The following is a 17,628-nucleotide window of genomic DNA, read 5'->3' on the forward strand; positions in this document are numbered from 1 at the left end:
GCACCATGGAGCTCATCTGGCGTTTACCAGAGATCACGGGGGTTGGCAGGTTCAGCACTGGCACCATGTTGTTTTCACAGATGAAAACAAGTTGTCTCTGAGCTCATGTGACAGATGGGGAAAGGGTCTGGAGAAGCTGTGTTGAACATTATGCTGTCAGTGTCGGTCTGGGGAGGCATATTCATGGAGAGACCCAGATACCTGTGCAGGATAAACGTTGGCACCCTGACTGCCATTAGGTATCAGGATGAAATCCTCAGATCCAACATCAGACCCTCCTCTGGTGCACTGGGTCCTGGGTTCCTCCTGGTGCATGATGAAGCCTGGCGTCATGTGAGAAGAGCATGCAGGCTGTTCCTGAAGGGTGATTGACTGATTGCATTGACTGGCCTCCAGGCTCCTCTGACCTAAATCTAATAGAAAATCTCTCGGACATCATGTTTAGGTTCATCCCAGGCCACCAGGTAGCACCTCAGACTGTCCAGGAGCTAAGTGATGCCCTGCATCATCTCATAAGGAGCATTATCAGGCATACAATCACATGGGGACCATACTGAGTACCATTCAAAGTCGCTGCCCTGACAAATGACCAGCCTGCTGCATCAGCCTTTCAGTTTCAGGTTCTCTGTGACTTCGGATCAAGTCCTCTCTGGGTTCATACTTTTCATCAAACCATGTACCTTCCCGTTGTTCCTAACACATTACCTGTTCCATAACGGTATGGAAATCCAGCTGCGTTTTGTTTCCAGTTGAAATCTGATGTGTTTTCAAAGTGTTTTATTCAGCAGTGATAATTTATTCCGTTCAGCTTTAAAGTTAAACTACTTTGGTGAACAGAAGCCTCATTTATAATACAACTGAGGAAGAAGGGAGCAGAACAAAGTTAAATATTAAAAGTGATATTGACTTAATGCATTTTAAAGCTGATAAAACTGCTTAGTTTATCAGCTAAGACAATACATAACCCCTATAGTCGTTCATTTCTTTCCCTTTTTGCTTTTAGTGTTGGGTTGAAGTGGCAAGAAAATGGGAATAAATGATAAAACCAAGTAATCTTAGAGATTTAATGGTCATCAGCCTTATAGCTCATAGTAACAAATGGGCTTAAATGTTTGTGCAGAGTGATCTGTTGTTTAAACTCAAGGGTTTAAAGTGAAGTATGAATACATACATTTTTTATATTGACTGAAATGGTCTCTGTCAATAACATTCTGGACTTGTTTTGTACTTTTCTGTGTTGTACAGTGCTGACCACATTTATTGGCACCCCTAGTAAGGGTGCAGTAAAAAAAAACGTAAAATAATTTTAGTAGCATAATCTTTTGCGGACAAATTTAGAAATATTCAACCTTTGATTGAAATATATTCAATAAGGTCATTTGTTTTTTTGCTGATAAGACAGCATTTAGTCCTATAATATTTTATAACGTTGGAGCGTACAGAATCCTTTTAACCATTCTTCTTTGCAGCATTTCTGTGCATACCAGTAATTGTGCCTCTGCAGAGGCAATATTTTGTTTAAGATTAGATCCTTCTTCCCCCAATGAATAAATGTAAATAGTTTTTTTTCCCCCCAGACTTTCAATGTGGCATAATGCTGCTGCAATAACAGAAAAGACTGATTTATGTTTAGGCCTTTGTATCTATACCAGGGATGCTAATAACAGTGGCTGTATTTAGTTTATTCCATCATGCAACCGATGAGCCCCTTTTTTTTCCTCAATTACATTATTGTGTCTGAATAAAACATTTGTTTTTCATCTTTGTCCTGTTTCTGTCCCGCTCTGCTCGCTCCGTTTCCGACAGACATTTGCAAACAACAATCTGACCCTGAGGAGAAAGCAGGAGGAGGGGAAAGGGAAGTGTCCTTTTGATCCCTTTCAGAGATACTCCTCCCTCATGGTTGGTGAGTGTCTGCTAAACCGAACAAAGCACACAAAACAGCTGACTGTCCAAACACAGCCGACAGAGGAGAGGCGTGCACGTTTTGGCACGGTGTTCGTGAGGCACATTTGGTGCACCGATCACGTAGTGGAACCTCCTCACTCTGTGTATAGTGAATGTACAAAGTTCGTTCAGTTCATTAGCAGGTCTATTGATGCTTTATTGTTTCATTTTAATGAGAATGATGGATTTCCAGGAATGCTTACTCCTCTATTGTTCCTGTCCAACAGGAAATGACCTGTACTCTGCTACATCCATCAACTTCTTGGGCTCTGAGCCCGTGGTTCTGCGCACCTCCGCTCTGACTCTTCGCACTGAGTTTAAGAGCTCCTGGCTCAGTGGTGAGTTATTAAATCGCTAAATCAGGCAATAAAAGTTCTTTAAAATACGTATTTGTGCCTTTTTATTAATGCTGTTTCCCTCCTGTGCTCGCTTTTTGGCTTTTATTTGACGGATTTTAGAGCCAAACTTTGTCTACATGGACTTCATGGAGGAGAGCTTTGACAGTCCGGATGGGGACGACGATAAGGTGTACTTGTTCTTCAGCGAGAACGCCATGGAGTACGACTTCTACAGAAAGGTCGTCGTGTCAAGAGTGGCCCGGGTCTGCAAGGTATCGTGGAAATCCAGCCTCGTTTCGGGGTTTGGAAGAGACGACTGAGCCAATAAAGAGCCACGGTTGGGGTCTCACATCGCAGTGGTCTTCTGTCTGTGTTCAGGGAGATATGGGCGGCCAGCGGACGCTGCAGAGGAAATGGACCTCGTTCCTGAAAGCCCGTCTGGATTGTTCCTTCCCTGAACCCAGCCTGCCTCCCATTGTCCAGGATGTCTTCCTGTTGAGGCACAAGGACTGGAGGAAGAGCGTCTTCTACGCAGTCTTCACACCTCAGTCGTGAGTGTTTACTATCAGATCCTGTGGTTTTATGACTGAGTGTGGGTGTTGGATTTAGTTCAAGTCGGGAGGCTGCTGGGCTGTGAGGCTGGAGGACGAAACGGAAGCATGTAGCTGATTTAAAATAATGCAATGGGTATTGGGTTTGTGTGGGAGGATTTAAATGATCGGAGCAATAAAGAAAAGAAAACCCTCCTGTTGTCGTTAGTTTCTTTTTATCCTTGCTTGGCATAATTCTTCGCTGTGTGTTTTAGGAGCATGTCTCAGATCTCTGCAGTGTGTGCCTACACCGTCGACGCGATTCGAGCCATTTTCAATGAGGGAAAGTTTAAGACATCTGTTGCCGTGGAGACGTCCCATGTCAAATGGGTGATGTACACCGGAGAAGTGCCGGTGCCGAGACCGGGAGCGGTACGGTTTTTACAAAGTTTCTCGCTCTCTGAACCGGAGATGGGGAAACTCACACAAGCTAGTTTTGGTGGGAGAGAGAGAGAAAAAAAATCTGATCGGTTGTTATTTGTTTACAGTGCATCAACGATGTGGCTCGTAAAACGGGGATGAATCGCTCCCTGGACCTTCCGGACAAAACCCTCCAGTTCATCAGAGACCGACCCCTGATGGACGAGGCTGTCCCTCCGCTGACAGGAGGGCCGCTGCTGCTCAAGGCGGGACCCTTGCTGACCCGTATCGTGGTGGACAGCGTGCTGGCTCTGGACGGCGAGACTTATAACGTCATGTTTATTGGAACTGGTAAAACAACTCTGCCTTGATACCTTCTTTTTTTGCAAGAGTATTTATAATCACATTTCACATTACAACCACAAGCTTCCAAGTATTTTATTGGGATTTACGTTCTGTACCAGGACAAAGTGGTGCATCATTGTAAAGTGGAAGGACATTGATACATAGACTTTAAAAAGCATCAGTAAAAGCAGCCACGAGGCACACGGTAACTCTGGAGGAGATGCAGAGATTCACAGCTAGAAACTGTTGATTCATCCGGCCTTTATGGAAAAGTGGCAAGAGGAAGGTTATTGTCGATGGAAAGTCATAAAAAGTCTACAAATTTGCTAGAATTCCTGCAAGAAACTCAAAGAACATGGTTCTCAAAAAAACAAAAAACTAAACACAGCTAAATACAGGGCAAGGAAATCTGCTGAGACGGGGTTAACCTTCCAGCAGGACAACAATACTAAAACATCCAGCCAGAGCCACAATGGAGTGGCTATAATCAAAGCATATCTATGCGTTAGAAGGGCCTAGTCAAAGTCCAGACCGATTGAGAAGCTGTGGGAGAATTGATTTTCAAAAAACGAGGTATATTTTAATTTCCAATTTACAAAGTTGCACTACTTTTGCCATGTAAAACCCTAATAAGACGCATTACTTTCATGTGTGCTTATGTTTGGCTCCTGATTTATCTCGGTGACAGAGAACGGTTACGTTCAGAAGGCCGTCAACTTTGATGGGGAGATGTTCATCATCGAGGAGATTCAGTTGTATGAAAACCCCGAGGCTATCAAAACCCTGAGCCTCTCATCGAGCAAGGTAACGTCAGCGTGTGCTTTTAAAAAAATCAGCGGTCATGAGAACAAAACGCGTTTGGTTTATTTGCTTCCGTTTCTGCATTCAAAGGGCCAACTCTACGCCGGCGCAGACTCCGGTGCCGTCCAGATGCCGGTCAGCGACTGCAGTCGATACCAGTCCTGTGAGGACTGCATCCTGTCCAGGGACCCGTACTGTGCCTGGGACTCCTCCGGCGAACGCTGCTCCTCTGTCTACAGTCTGCCTGCCGACCGAAAAACTGCAGTCCAGAGCCTGAAGGATGGGGATGTGTCGCAGTGTCCTTCACCAGGTGCGTTCCCTGGAAAGCCACCGTGAGTCCGCCCAGCTTTATGAGCGTCAAGTTGGATAACCTTGTGTGTGTGTGTGTGTGTGTTGTCTACAGATCCAGTAGCAGCTGTGGACGTCGCCCTGGTTCCCGGGAACAACATCCAGCTGACTTGCCGGCCTCACTCCAACCTGGCGCGGGTCCACTGGAGGTTCTCGGGCCTCCACCTTCAAGCGAACAGCAAATACTACATCTACGGCGGGGGCCTCCTGGTCCTGAACACGGCTGCGTCAGACGCAGGCTTCTACCTCTGCGACTCGGTGGAGCAGACGAACGGCAGGACGTACAACAGGACCGCGGCCGTTTATCATTTGCACGTCTTCTCTGAGCCCGAGCTGCATGTCAACCCCACTCCTGAGATAACGGTGACAAAGCACTTCATTCAAACTCTGAAAACGGCCGCGACCGGGTCCCAGCCGGACCTGGCGAGCGAGGACCCGCTGATGCCGGAGACTCAAAGCGACGCCGGCAAAGTGAGTCGGCTGGAGGTGGCCGTGGCTCTGCTGTCGCTGCTCTGCCTCTCCCTCATCGGCGTCCTGCTGTGGTTCTGGAAGCAAGGGCACTGGAAGTGTTTCAGGTTCATGCCGGGCTCCAAGGGCGTCGAGAGGAAGAGGCCGTCGACGGACTACACGCACATCCAGAACAGAAACTCTGAGATTAAGCTCCTGGGGCCCGAGGCGGGGAGACCTTGCAGTGCCAACAATAATCACTCTGCTGTGGACTTCAAAGGGAACGGCGAGTGCCCAGTCCCACCTCGGGCCAACATTTCAGGTCTGGACGTTCTGGGTCTCATCCATGATGAGTCAGAGATTTGAGACTGCTGAGGCTGCCCACTTTACTCCGAGCTCTGCACCAGTGCAATAATTACCTTCTCACATGTGTACTTTGTGACAACAGACATGTTTTACATTGGTCAGGTACGTCTCAATAAATTGAATATCAGCAAAAGTTAAATATTTCAAGTGTTTTTTTTCTGTCGGTTTTGATGATTATGGCTTACAGCTAATAAAAACTCATTATATTATGTTATACTGGCCTTGTTCACAATCTTTCCCAGGCTGCGGTAATCCCTGTTCATCTTTCTCTTCCACATTTTCTTCTTTCAACTCAATTTTTCATTGATATTTGAAAACGGCATTCAGAATTGTGTGCTTCTTTGGTGCTGACCTTTTTAATAGGTCGTCCTCATTTATTGACTGCTGGACCATTATCAAATCAGCCATCTTTCCCATGATTGGGGACGATGAGGCCATAACAGAATATTTCTGTAATAAAATATGTAATATTCTAGTTTAAAGACTAGAGTTTTGGGTTACCTCTAAACTGCAATCATCAAAGTCCACTGAAATAAATGCTTGGAAAATATTGTGTATAAAAATAAAATGGATATTTTTCACTTTCTGAACTGAATTGCTGAACTAAATGAAATTTCTGAAGATATTCTAATTTATTGAGATACACCTTTAAATGCTAAACAGGATCCATTTTCCCCCATATTTCCAATGAATTTCCAGGCAGCTGATGTTCTCTAAATAAAACGTGTTAACGATTTCTCCGAACATGTTTTATTTTTATTTTTTAAGATTCTTATTTTTGTATAATGCCAATTTGTGAATATGATCTGTGTAAAATATCAGTGTACAGTCAATACTACTTTATTTTAGTATTTATTGGAGGGAATTCATGTTTTTTTTTTCATCTTTAAGCTGTTGTCTTCTAAACCTAGAAATTAATATGCAGCATGTCGGTGGCCAACACCCAACCACATTTCATTTCATGGGGCCTGCTGTATGTTATCAACATGTTATTCTTCAGGTCTTTGGTTGAATTAATGTTCCCTGAAGCTGTTTAAAATAGATATCTCTACTTTTTAACCCTAAAAGCCACTCATTCTGTGATTTAAAAAAAAAGCCATATTTAATTCCTTATTTTGCTACTGAACAAAAATTACCTTTTTTTTTTTCTTTTTTTTTTTGTGAATATCTTGTAGCAAGGTTTTTTTTTTTTTTTTTTTTTTTTTGTGAATATCTTGTAGCAAGGTGTTTTTTTCTTTTTCTGTCCGGGTACACAGCTTTACTTCAAACTGCAGTCAGACTGTAGTGTTACACTGAAAACGATAAAGCAGGTTGCAGGGATGTAGAGGTGTGGGTGTAAAAATTCTTAAGGCAAATCAACTGAGCAGTTCGACACGTGTAAATATGTTTTGGTTCTGGTTTGGACTTGTTCAGAGTATTGATTAAAAAAATGTCAATAATGACTTTCTTTTTTTGTCACCCAGCCGACAACTTGTGAGTCTTACTGAGAACGTTGAAATTCAGCGAGAGATAAGAACATGGAGCTCAAGTCACAGAAAAGAGACAATACCCCCACACACACATTGCCATCAACACATATACTCGTTTCATCTTATGAAAGTGTTGATATAAAAGGGATTTGATGCGATTTTCATTAAATATTTAGCAGCGTGGTATAAAGAAGTTGTCATGTACATAATTAGGGATAAGAATTGCTCCTGGGCGTATGAAAAACATATGGCTGTTGTTGAATACGTGCATTATTTCAATAATATTCTTTCAGCCAATTACTGCTATTGCCACGAGGCTTACAAAGACTGGTTCATACTCACTTTGGCTATAATGTTTTTATAATGCACGCTCAACAGATTTAATGAGATGTGTTCTTAGTTTCAGCCGCCTTTAGTCATTAGATTCCTGATGTTTTAAACATGCCATATTCCTTTTGATATTTCATAACTTCACCTGGATAAGAGGGGGGGGGGAAACAAGAACAAAAAGATTAGACCCCTGGTCTTTGTTGATGTTTCAAACTCAGACCTATTAGTATTTGATAGGGATATTGTGTGACAGGCCAACACAAAGTAGTGTGTGATATTTAAGTGTTGGGAAAATTATTCATGGTTTTGAAAACAGTTTTGGAAATAAGTGTTTCCATTCAGCCCGGAGCTCTCACATCTTAGAACCACCTTTTGTTGCAACTAGAGCTGCAATTTCTTTTGGGGGGTATGTCCCAATCAGCCTGGCATATCTAGAGGCTAAAATGTTTGCACGTCCTTTTACAAGATACCTGAAACTGTCTGAATGAAAATCATTCATAAAGAGGTTTTCAACTTTTATCACATATTCTCAAGTGGATTTAGGTCTGGGCTTTAACTAGACCAATTTAAAGCATAAATTATGCTTTGATTTAAACTATTCCATTATAGTTTTAGGGTAAACCATCACCCCCATTTCAAGTGTTTTTAGCCTCTAACAGGTTTCCTCCCAGTAATGCTGGGGGACGAAAAGCAGGCAATTTAACAGGTTTTCAGTCTTTAATAATGCCAACCATGCATAATTTTTACTTCAATGTCAAAAACAATGCATTACTTTGTGTTAGCCTATCACATAACATCCCAGTAGATGTGTTTAAAATCTGGCACATCGTAAAAAAGTGAAAGTGCCATGAGTAATGGTGATATCGAAATACAAAAGCAGTGCATTCTTCTAAAGTGGCAATGCTTTGTGGGGGGGACAAAAAAGGCAAACACAAAATGTGATATGGCTTATTAACCCCAAGTTTCTCTTGAGTTGTGGTTACTTAACGAAACATCTCAGAAAGGAAGTGTACACAATACAGTCAAACAAGAGGGGAGTATTGTGAATAAAATAGTTTATTGAGACGACCGAAGTTGAGGTTTGATTTAAGCTTCCTCTTGCCGCATGTTGATGAGCCCCTGGCCAAGTTGTCTACCGATCTGTGTATAAATGTGTGCGAATTTGAGTGTGATTGGGTGAATGTGTAAAGCGCTTTGAGTCGTCGGCTTGTCTGGAAAACCGCCGCATAGATTCAGTCCGTTAACCATAGAAAATGTTGCAAGATGTACAGGAAACTTTCACACAACCACTTTATTTTCAGAAAACCAAAATACAGAAGATTTAAACCATTACATTTGGCAGTCGCCCCGGAAGGACACTTCAGTATCAAGAGAAGGTAAATAAAATGTCAAATGTACAATGCAGGCACGTTTTTTTTTTTTTTCCTTTCAGTTTTGATTTGGACGTCAAGGCAGGCCCAAGATTGGAGTTTGATTACGCACAAAAGAGCAGATAGTAGTGGAGCGACAAAAGCCGAGTCAAACTCAAAGTCGGACTGAGGTTAATCAGTCGATACATGCAGGTTTCAGTCAGTCCGGCTCCTGGCAGCGGGAGATCAGTCAGTTAAAAATCTATGCTTTTGTGACTACATGCAAGCATATTGTAATTAAACTCGCTTTAACAGAATCTGTATCTAGAGAAAAGCGAAAGAAGCAATGGCAGCAGCAGATAAGGTGCTTTCACCCACTGAAAGCAAACCGTGCAGCTTGAGAACAACAACAGAAAAATGCTGTGGCACAACGCAATGTGACTTTTCAATTGGAAACGTAATGGGAGGAGCTGTGTTTTGGCCTATCGGTGCTCAGTAAGAAATCCAACAGAAAAGTTGCTTCACTGAAGCATAAGATTAGTTCAACTAAAAAAAAAGCAGCTGTAGTTAAGGCTTTTTAAACATGCAAAAAATCCTGCATTAGTAAGGCGCACTGTGAGAAATCAAAGCAAGCATGGGAGCGTTCCCAACAAACTAAGCTTATTCTAAAATAAAAACGGCCTATCCCCCGTTCTACATCACGTAGCTTTGTAAAAAATCATCCTGTGGTTTTACAGATCCATAAGGCACACATTTTTCATTTACCTTTAAAGTGTTTGTCTGCAATTCATTAAAACCTTCAAAACAAAGCTTTTCTTTTTCGCATAAGACTATTTTTCTCTCTTTTTTTATTAACTTTATGTAAACAAACCAGAAACAGAATGGCATATTTTGAAGACAACCACCCAAACAGTTTTAGGTTGCTTTGATGGCAAAACTTTTGAATTAAAATAAAAATCTTCGGAGCTATTCTCTCCTTTTAGTGAAACAAAACAAAAACCTCCGTCTCATCTGTACTGTTGAGTGTTTTGAAGAGCTTCTGTCAGCGATGTAGAGATGATCGATCGTCTGTCCCCCCCTAGAGGCCGCTCCCAGCCATCACCATTGGCTGTTGTCAGGATAACTGGGCACGGCCGTGGGGTACTGAGGCAAAGTGGGGCCTTGGGCTGTCTGAGCCACGGCGTTGAACCCTGCCTCCCTCACCGGCGCGCTCTTCCACACGCCGGTGCTCCACTCCTCCTGAGCGCGGCCCAGGCTGCCGCCGCCGCCTCGGTACAGTCTGTGCACCTGGGACACGAAAACACCAACAACACTGAGGATTAGGTGCACAGGGACGTCTCCATAAGTTACAAGAAGTTTGAAAAGTGAAATAATACAATTTATAAAGCAGAAACTTCATTTCAAACAGATTCATTGCATGCGGTGCTACATTTCAAGCTTTAATTCCTGGTCATTTCAATGAGAGCTTACAGCTAATTAAAGCCCAAAAATTCAGCTTTTTCAGAGTTTTAAAACAAAAACACCTTCATCTGCCAGATGATAACCGGGTCTTCAGGACCATTCTACGTGCTCTTGTGATCCAAATCCCTTTCAGATACGCTGAAGCAGTTTGTGAAACCGTCTTAACAGCATGGAGCAAATTTTCCTCTGGCTGATTGGAAACAGTCCCATCAAACCTGCCTTAGCCCATCTTTCAAGGGTTTAACATGCCAGAAGGGTGGGGCTGCTGCCTACAGAGCTCAGTTTTTGTTTTGAGTGTCGTTGTCAATAAATAGCCTCCTCTGTCTTTTAGGGTCTCTTGCTCCTGTTTCTTATTTTTGCACTTCAAAGCTTAACTTACAGCCTGGCTATGAGCCAGCGGTGTGAAATGTGAATATTGGGGACTTCATCCCCAGATTTGGATCAGGAATGTAGCTGAGAACAGCCAGCGTCTTAAGCAATGACTTGTTGTGGCTTACAGTCAATATAGAGGATTTCAGAGACATTTGGCTGTATGTAGGCCAATAAAATAACACTTTTTATTGGTCTAATTGACAAACTGAATTTTTGGTCTTCATTAGCTGTAAGGCTTAATCCTCAAAACACATCATTGAACCATATCCCTGTGAATGGAGATATTTGCTTTTTCTCACTCTTAAAGGTTTCAGATTTTTTTTTTTTTAACTACTGGATAAAGTTGAGTAAATACAAAAAGCAGTTTTCAAAGGATCATGTCAGATCATGTCAGAAAAAAAGCTGTCCAAATCTACCTGGACCTATGGGAGAAAGCAATCGCTCCCTGACCCGGATGACTAGTTGTGCTACTGATGGCAGCAGCAACTGGCAACGAGTCTTTCCCACGAAGGATTTTTTTGTCTCTTTGTTTTAATTCAGCAATGTTGGAGGGTTTGCGTATGCAGGTCATACTACAGCATCTGAATTGGATTTAAGTCCAGACTTTGTCTAGGCAACCCTAAAACGTTATTTAGAGGTTTTCTTGCTATAGCTCTTTGTCTCACTGTCCTGCTGCCGAACCAAAGATTGACTGGACCTGAGGTCCGGTACTGATGGCTGGACATTCTCCAGCAGTATTGCTCTGCTAGGGAGCATTTTGGCAAACCATCCAGGTTTCCAGGAAACAAAGCAGCCCCAAACCCTCACACTACCACCACCCTGTGTGACTGTCAGCACGGTGGTCCGTTCCTGGAATACGTTTGTCTTCTCGGTCCACACAGAATATTTTTCCACAAGTCTTAAGGACAATCTGGATAGCTTCTTTCCTTTTAATGAATAAATTCATAATTTGAAATGGGCATAAAAAATTATTTATTGCAAAAAGAGAACTAAAAGAAAATAAAGTTTCTTGAAATGAGTGTATCTGCCCCTGATTTGAGCAGGTAAATAAGATTATCTGCCAATGGAATGAGTATTTTCACCCCTAAAATAAGATAATGAGATATATTGCACTTGAAATGAGCTGATGGAGATGAGTTGTTCCTATACTCAGTGCAAAATTCAAGGGCAAATACACTAATTTAAAGAGAATTATGCTTACTTTTAGTTCCCTTTTGCAGTTCGTATTTACCCAGGATGTGGTTGACCATCTGAAACATTTAAGTGTGACGAAAAGGCAAAAACAGAAGAAATCTGGAAGGGGGCCAGCCAGATTTTCACACTGTATGAAATTCCTAAAATGCATTGGCTTTTCAACGACTTTTCAAATTTACCAAGATGCAGCTCCCATTTTTGACCGCCGTCGAGCTTTTACTAAGGAACAGTGTCCAAAACTACATGCAAGTGTGAAATTGTTTTCCGCTCAGGTGTCCACTCACCTTAATGAGAACCAGCGCCATTAATATGGTCACCACAGTGAAGAGCAGAGTTGTAATAAGCATCACTATAGCCGAGCCCACATTGTAGCTGAAAAACATCACTGTGGCAATCCAGCCGCTTTGGGGGTGTTGGTGAGGATGAGATGGAAGTAAGTATGAGTTAGTGTATCAGACAGTGCACAGGGAGCAAAGTGGATTTAATACAAACGTCATCCAAACACGAGCCATTAAGAGCGATGCAGTGACACACAGCTGACTGATAATCAAATAACTCCGGCTGACTTATTAAAACCACGAGTGAACGGTAAAGTCACTGCAAGCGTGTGTGCAGTTCTTTTAACATTTCCAGACCGTCAGAGGGGACATGCTTTATGTTGGATGTGTATTTGACTCAAAAATCAAAAAACGTGATGTGGGGGCTGTGTGGGGATTATATGTATAAAAGAGATTAAGGTGGATCTTTAGCAGAAAAAAAAACAAGGCAAAAACATATTAGTTTGTTGAGAAATCACCTTTGTTTCTTTTGTCCAATGCTGGATAAACCTCACCCACTTCATTGGCAAACAATGAATACCTCAAGCACACGAGCACGGAGGTGAAAGGGTGTGCAAAATAACTTAAATCATATATATTTAATATATCTATTTTCCTTTGAACAGAACAATTCATAATTTTTATCTTTTCTTTAAAGTCTAAATACTCACGAGTTAAAATTCTTCCTCCAAGACCCCTATAAGGTTGTCCACTGGGAGGGTATCACTTAGAATACCATAGATATACTTTTACTGTGGTTCAGAGGCTTGTTAAGATGAGACTGGAGTTTTCTCTGGTCTTATGAAGCGAAGAATAAGATCAGAGTAATTGATGCTTAGTCATTAATACAAGTAATCTTCTCAAGGGAAATAATCTGATAAGCAATGACTGAGGACAAAGATACAAACTTGTGGAGACGTGCAAAATAGGGTAGTCAAGATACTAAAATATTTAACTCCATATCAATAGTAAGAAAAATAGTTGATACTCGATACAGTGGCGAGATTTTTAAAGACAGGTTTTTTTTTAGTTAAGAGCAAAAAAAGTTTAATGACTATATGGCAATACTTAAACTTCTTTAACTTCTGGGCAAAAAACGAGCAAAAAAATGAGTTATTCACTCATTAAGATTGAAGTTAGGATTTAAAAGTGTTGCTTCCCTGTTTTGGCAAAAGAAGTAGACAAGATAACACTTAGATTAAGTGGTAATGTCCTCTATGGAAATATGAATCGATTGAGTTGTGCGACTGTTTTTATGATAAGCTTATTTATTTATTCATTTTAAATATATTGCCAATATTGATTGTGGCACTGTGTTCTTCCATTTGCCTGTCAATTTGTAGATGATACAAATAAATTTTACTACTGAGGGAAAAATAAAGGGCCCCTTATTACAAAACAATTTGTCTCAAAACAAACGGGGATATGGTGCTAAACAAAACAGATTTTTTTACCCTGTAAACAAGGATCCAGCTCATACAGATGTACTAAGCAGCTGTCAAGTACAATTCCTGCCTTTCTGGTAATTTTGCTGCGCCATCAGCAGACTTACATTTACCGGTAATGATTCGGACCGCAGTAGGATGGAGCGCTTCTCTGAGGGGGAGCTCAGACCTCAGCACCGTTATTGGCCTGTCCGTGCCCATGGAGACAGTATTCAAATCTGCGAGCTTTAACTTGCGTCTACTTCACAGTTGCAGATACAGGAGCTTCACTGACATTTTTGGGTTGCACTCAAACTTCAGTGCTGTAGCGTTAGCTTGTAACCAGCTAGCATGTGGCATCGTTCTTCATTTCGCTTTTTGCCCTTCTGCCTCACAGGGAAGGTTTATCCGAACAAGCTTGTTGTGTTCGTCTTGTCGGCGATAGAGGGTCGGATGTATTTGTTTTTTTGTTTTTTTTTCCTAGATGCGCTCCCCATGTTGGCAGAGTTTAAGACTTTCCGCGGCTACAAGGAGGGGAGCGGCCTGAGCGTGTCGGAAGATGGGTGACCGTTTTGCCAAATACGACGGGTCTGTTTATATCAACGTTGGTGCAAATGCACATCTCTGAATAATATATTTTTTTCAAACATTGTTTATATCAAAATATTGATTATCTTGACAATGCTAGCATGAAATGGCTATGCATGGATACAAAATGAGGGTTCAAACTGACCCGGAAGCTTTGAAACAAACCCCTTGATAAAAAATCATTTGCATGTGCTTTGTGTTTAGAATTTAGAAAGCTGCGTTCGTTCAGGCAAAACAAATACAGTAATGGTGAAATGATCGAAATAGGAGCTAACTCTGACAACACAGCTCATTAACCTTAAATTCCTCAACTTGTCCATCCTGCCATGTTTGTACATTCAATATTAGGACAATAATGGCACAACAAACCTGGCGAATTATGCCTAAGACCACAATGCAACAGAAAAGACAATAAAGAAACATCTGAACTAGTTTAATTTAAAAATGTCTTTGTTTTAGTGTTAAAATAACAGAATATATAAAATGCATGTACTGGGTGTAAATCATATATCGATGCCACGAGTTAGCGAGAGTTCCTGAGATTATCTCAACACGTCTTCAGAGCTGCTTTGGCTCGGACTCACCATGTTCCCCATCCAGAGATGCCTATAGACTGGATGAGGGCCAAGACACACTGCAGGAAAAAGATGAAGAAGAAGGCCATGAAGTTGAAGGAGCTGTCGGCCCTGTGGAGAGCGTGGGAAGACAGAGTGGAGATTAATGCTTAGTGTTTGATTCTTTTTCTCAGGGCCAACATTTTAAATAAACAAGTGACACCGTGAAACATGACACTATCAACAGAGCAAGTTGCAGGAAGACCAGGCTGCACCTTTAAAATCGCAAAAGAAAGAGCTCCTTTGTCAAAGCGTAATCGCTTCACTATCGCAGCACACATAACATTCATTTCTTTCTTTTTTTTCCAACGGATCTACCAACTGAATACCAACATTAATCACTAATGAAAATGGAATAAAGCTAAAAATATTCACACCTTTCAAGCATTTTTTCCACATTTGGTCACGTAACAACAACAACAACGAAGGTCAGTGTGTTTTATTGGGATTTCATGTGACCGACCAAAAAAAAAAAAAAACTAGCCCATAATAGTGAGGATGAACAAACAATAAAAATCGGAAAAGTGTGAAGCGCGTTTTATGCAGTCTGCTTGACAACGACACCCCCCCTAAACAAAATTTAACAAATCAGCAGCTCTCGGGAGAAATGCGGGCGTCCTGCAAAGCCCTCAGAGGTTTGTTAGAAAACGTTGGAGAGCAAACGGCATCATGTCAGTGATGAAGTTGTGGAGAAGCTTAAAGCAGAGTTGGTTATAAAACATTACCCCAGGCTGCGAACATCTCACAGACCTCTGCTCAATGAGTCATACGAAAACGGAAAGAGTATTGCACAAGTTTAAGTCTACCGAGCCACGGTCGCCCGCCTAAAACTGATAGGCCGGACGAGGAGAGTATTAATCTAAGAAGCAGCCCATGGTGGCTCTGGAGGAGCTACAGCTTAGGTGGGAGAACTTGTTGGCATTCACTTCACAGATCTGCTCTTTATCTTCTTCTGTTGAAAAAAAAAAAGCCACCGGAAGTCCCGTTTGCAGTTTGCCACGAGCCTTATACAGCGCAAATGTGGAAGAATGTGCACTGGTGAACAAACCAAAAGAGAAATTTGTGGCTTCCAAACAACATGCAATGTGTGGCAAAGACAAAAAACGCTGCTCATGACCTTGAACACGCCATACTCAGGGTGAAAAACGGAGGGATGATAATCCTTCTGTGGTAATGGATTTCTTCAATGTGGACAGAGAAAGTGGTGGATCAACACCCCAATTAAAAGAAAAATACATTGCCGCTTGTCGTTGCAATGTGACATGTGTGAAAATGTTTAAGAGGCAATAAGAACTTTTAACGCATGCAGAGACTCCTCGCTGCACGCATGGTGAAATTAAACGGTTCAAAGATATAAAACATTTTTAATGAGACTTAAAATTGTCCTGTTTACCTGAAAGCCTTGTAGAGCGGTCTGAACCAACATGTATAACTGCAGGGGCTGAACAGAAGGAGCCAGAGGAGAGAAAAACCAAAGTTTGTGGCACTTCCTCCTCCAGCCCACCAAGCAATGCAGGAGATGACATTAATGCACAAAGTTGCAGAATACACTGAAAACCACAGAGGAAAGGGGAAGAGAGGAGGAGGAGGAGGGCGGAAGAGGAAAAGGGAAGGGGGGGGGGTAGCGAGAGAGGAAATTAGGGATTTTAACTTGAGATTGTGTGAAAATAACATTTTTCTTTAGGGTAAATGCGTACAAACTACTTACTCATCCAAAGCGTGTAAACTCTGCGCACCAGCTGCGTGTGAGCCGCAGGAATTTCCTCATCGATGTTTTGGTAAAAGCATGGCTTTATTCTTAGGAACTTTGGCAACGGAGGGAAGTTATTTACCTTCTCTAAAACAGGGGACAAACAGAATCACTGTCATTATAATGCCTTACTCGTTTGAGCTTAAGAATCAGATAATTTGAAAATTTTAAAAAAATATATTTATGAACTTATTTCTAGGACTGTGAAGTGTGGAAAGATGGAAAGCGAAGAGAGAGAAAAGAGAATCAACCAACAAACCTGCCATATTGAAATGCCCCTTCTTCCCTAAATAGCAGGAACACACAGACACAATACAGTAAAAACTCAGATTTTAAAATTATTTAAAATCAGACAAAATAGCCACACATTTCCTAAAGGTAATTTGTGTAACTGTTTATGTCGGGTTAGGGATTGATTAGGGATTTGCTATATAGACTATACTGTTTAACATTGAATGTTATTTCAGGATTAAACACTTATATATTATTTTACTTGTTATAGTGAACTGCACTTTTAATACTACAGTAACATAAATTTAAAACGTCTCTACAATCAGCGAGACTCTCCTATCTTTCCATTTCGACTTTTGGTCAAACTGGTGACTAAATGTACAACTAGATAGTAACTTCTACATGTATCTAACCAAATCAAAGCGATCCAATGTTTACGTTGTGAGGAATATCATGCAGGGGAAAGCAGCTAATTCGCCCTGTTGGTTCAGGCAGTCCAAAGAAGAGCCCAGAACTGTCTCTTCATATCTCGCGTCCGCTTTGTCTGACTAACTGTTTGAGAGTGGACACAACCCGGGACTCTTCCGGTTGTCCCGGCAATGCAAAACGTAATTAAATAGGTGCTACTTTTACCAGGTTCCCGTTTATCTCCTCGTGTTTCCGTCGACAACCGACGGGCTGCTGGAACCGCTCAGGATGCGCTTTTTCGACCCCAGTTTAACCGTTCTACGACTGCGTCGCGCCGTGGATTATTTTGTAGTTTAACGTTGTCCTTTCGTTCACGCGTTCCTTCCAGCGCGGGGGTGTCTATGGAACTACAGTTCCCAGAAGGCTAGTTAACGGTAAACGGAAAACGCGTGACTACACCGTGATAACAGCCCTCTGCCCCCACCCAGTCAGTGATATATAAACAGTTTTAATAAACTCTTGTAAATTTAAACTTTTTTGTTAAACGTTTGACGTATTTTTTATTGATTTAGGCAAATT

At 41.7% G+C, this 17,628-nt stretch overlaps 2 protein-coding genes across 5 annotated transcripts in view; one reads left to right on the top strand and one right to left on the bottom strand.

The window, feature by feature from the left end:
- si:ch211-129c21.1 (uncharacterized protein LOC563087 homolog) overlaps window positions 1-6,637 on the top strand; it is a 53,332-nt gene extending 46,695 nt beyond the window's left edge. For all 4 annotated transcript variants that reach the window (XM_036141386.1, XM_036141387.1, XM_036141385.1 and 1 more), the window contains exons 6-14: window positions 1,807-1,906; window positions 2,175-2,285; window positions 2,406-2,557; window positions 2,664-2,836; window positions 3,091-3,247; window positions 3,364-3,586; window positions 4,269-4,384; window positions 4,472-4,691; window positions 4,785-6,637. In XM_036141386.1, coding sequence (XP_035997279.1) covers window positions 1,807-1,906; window positions 2,175-2,285; window positions 2,406-2,557; window positions 2,664-2,836; window positions 3,091-3,247; window positions 3,364-3,586; window positions 4,269-4,384; window positions 4,472-4,691; window positions 4,785-5,542 — 2,010 coding nt within the window. In that variant the 3' untranslated portion in view covers window positions 5,543-6,637. The remainder of the gene's footprint in view (window positions 1-1,806; window positions 1,907-2,174; window positions 2,286-2,405; window positions 2,558-2,663; window positions 2,837-3,090; window positions 3,248-3,363; window positions 3,587-4,268; window positions 4,385-4,471; window positions 4,692-4,784) is intronic.
- A 1,970-nt stretch (window positions 6,638-8,607) lies between these two features.
- Window positions 8,608-17,407, bottom strand: scamp4 (secretory carrier membrane protein 4). The gene is made up of 7 exons (XM_012871666.3): window positions 17,275-17,407; window positions 16,670-16,696; window positions 16,369-16,497; window positions 16,054-16,210; window positions 14,631-14,732; window positions 12,002-12,119; window positions 8,608-9,977 (listed from the first exon to the last, which is right to left on the bottom strand). Exons 2-7 carry the CDS (start codon window positions 16,674-16,676, stop codon window positions 9,789-9,791), a joined length of 702 nt encoding a protein of 233 aa, XP_012727120.1. The 5' UTR covers window positions 16,677-16,696; window positions 17,275-17,407; the 3' UTR covers window positions 8,608-9,788.
- Window positions 17,408-17,628: the final 221 nt, after the last annotated feature.

The sequence above is a fragment of the Fundulus heteroclitus genome, chromosome 9 (assembly GCF_011125445.2).
Source record: "Fundulus heteroclitus isolate FHET01 chromosome 9, MU-UCD_Fhet_4.1, whole genome shotgun sequence".
Classification (NCBI taxonomy): domain Eukaryota; kingdom Metazoa; phylum Chordata; class Actinopteri; order Cyprinodontiformes; family Fundulidae; genus Fundulus; species Fundulus heteroclitus.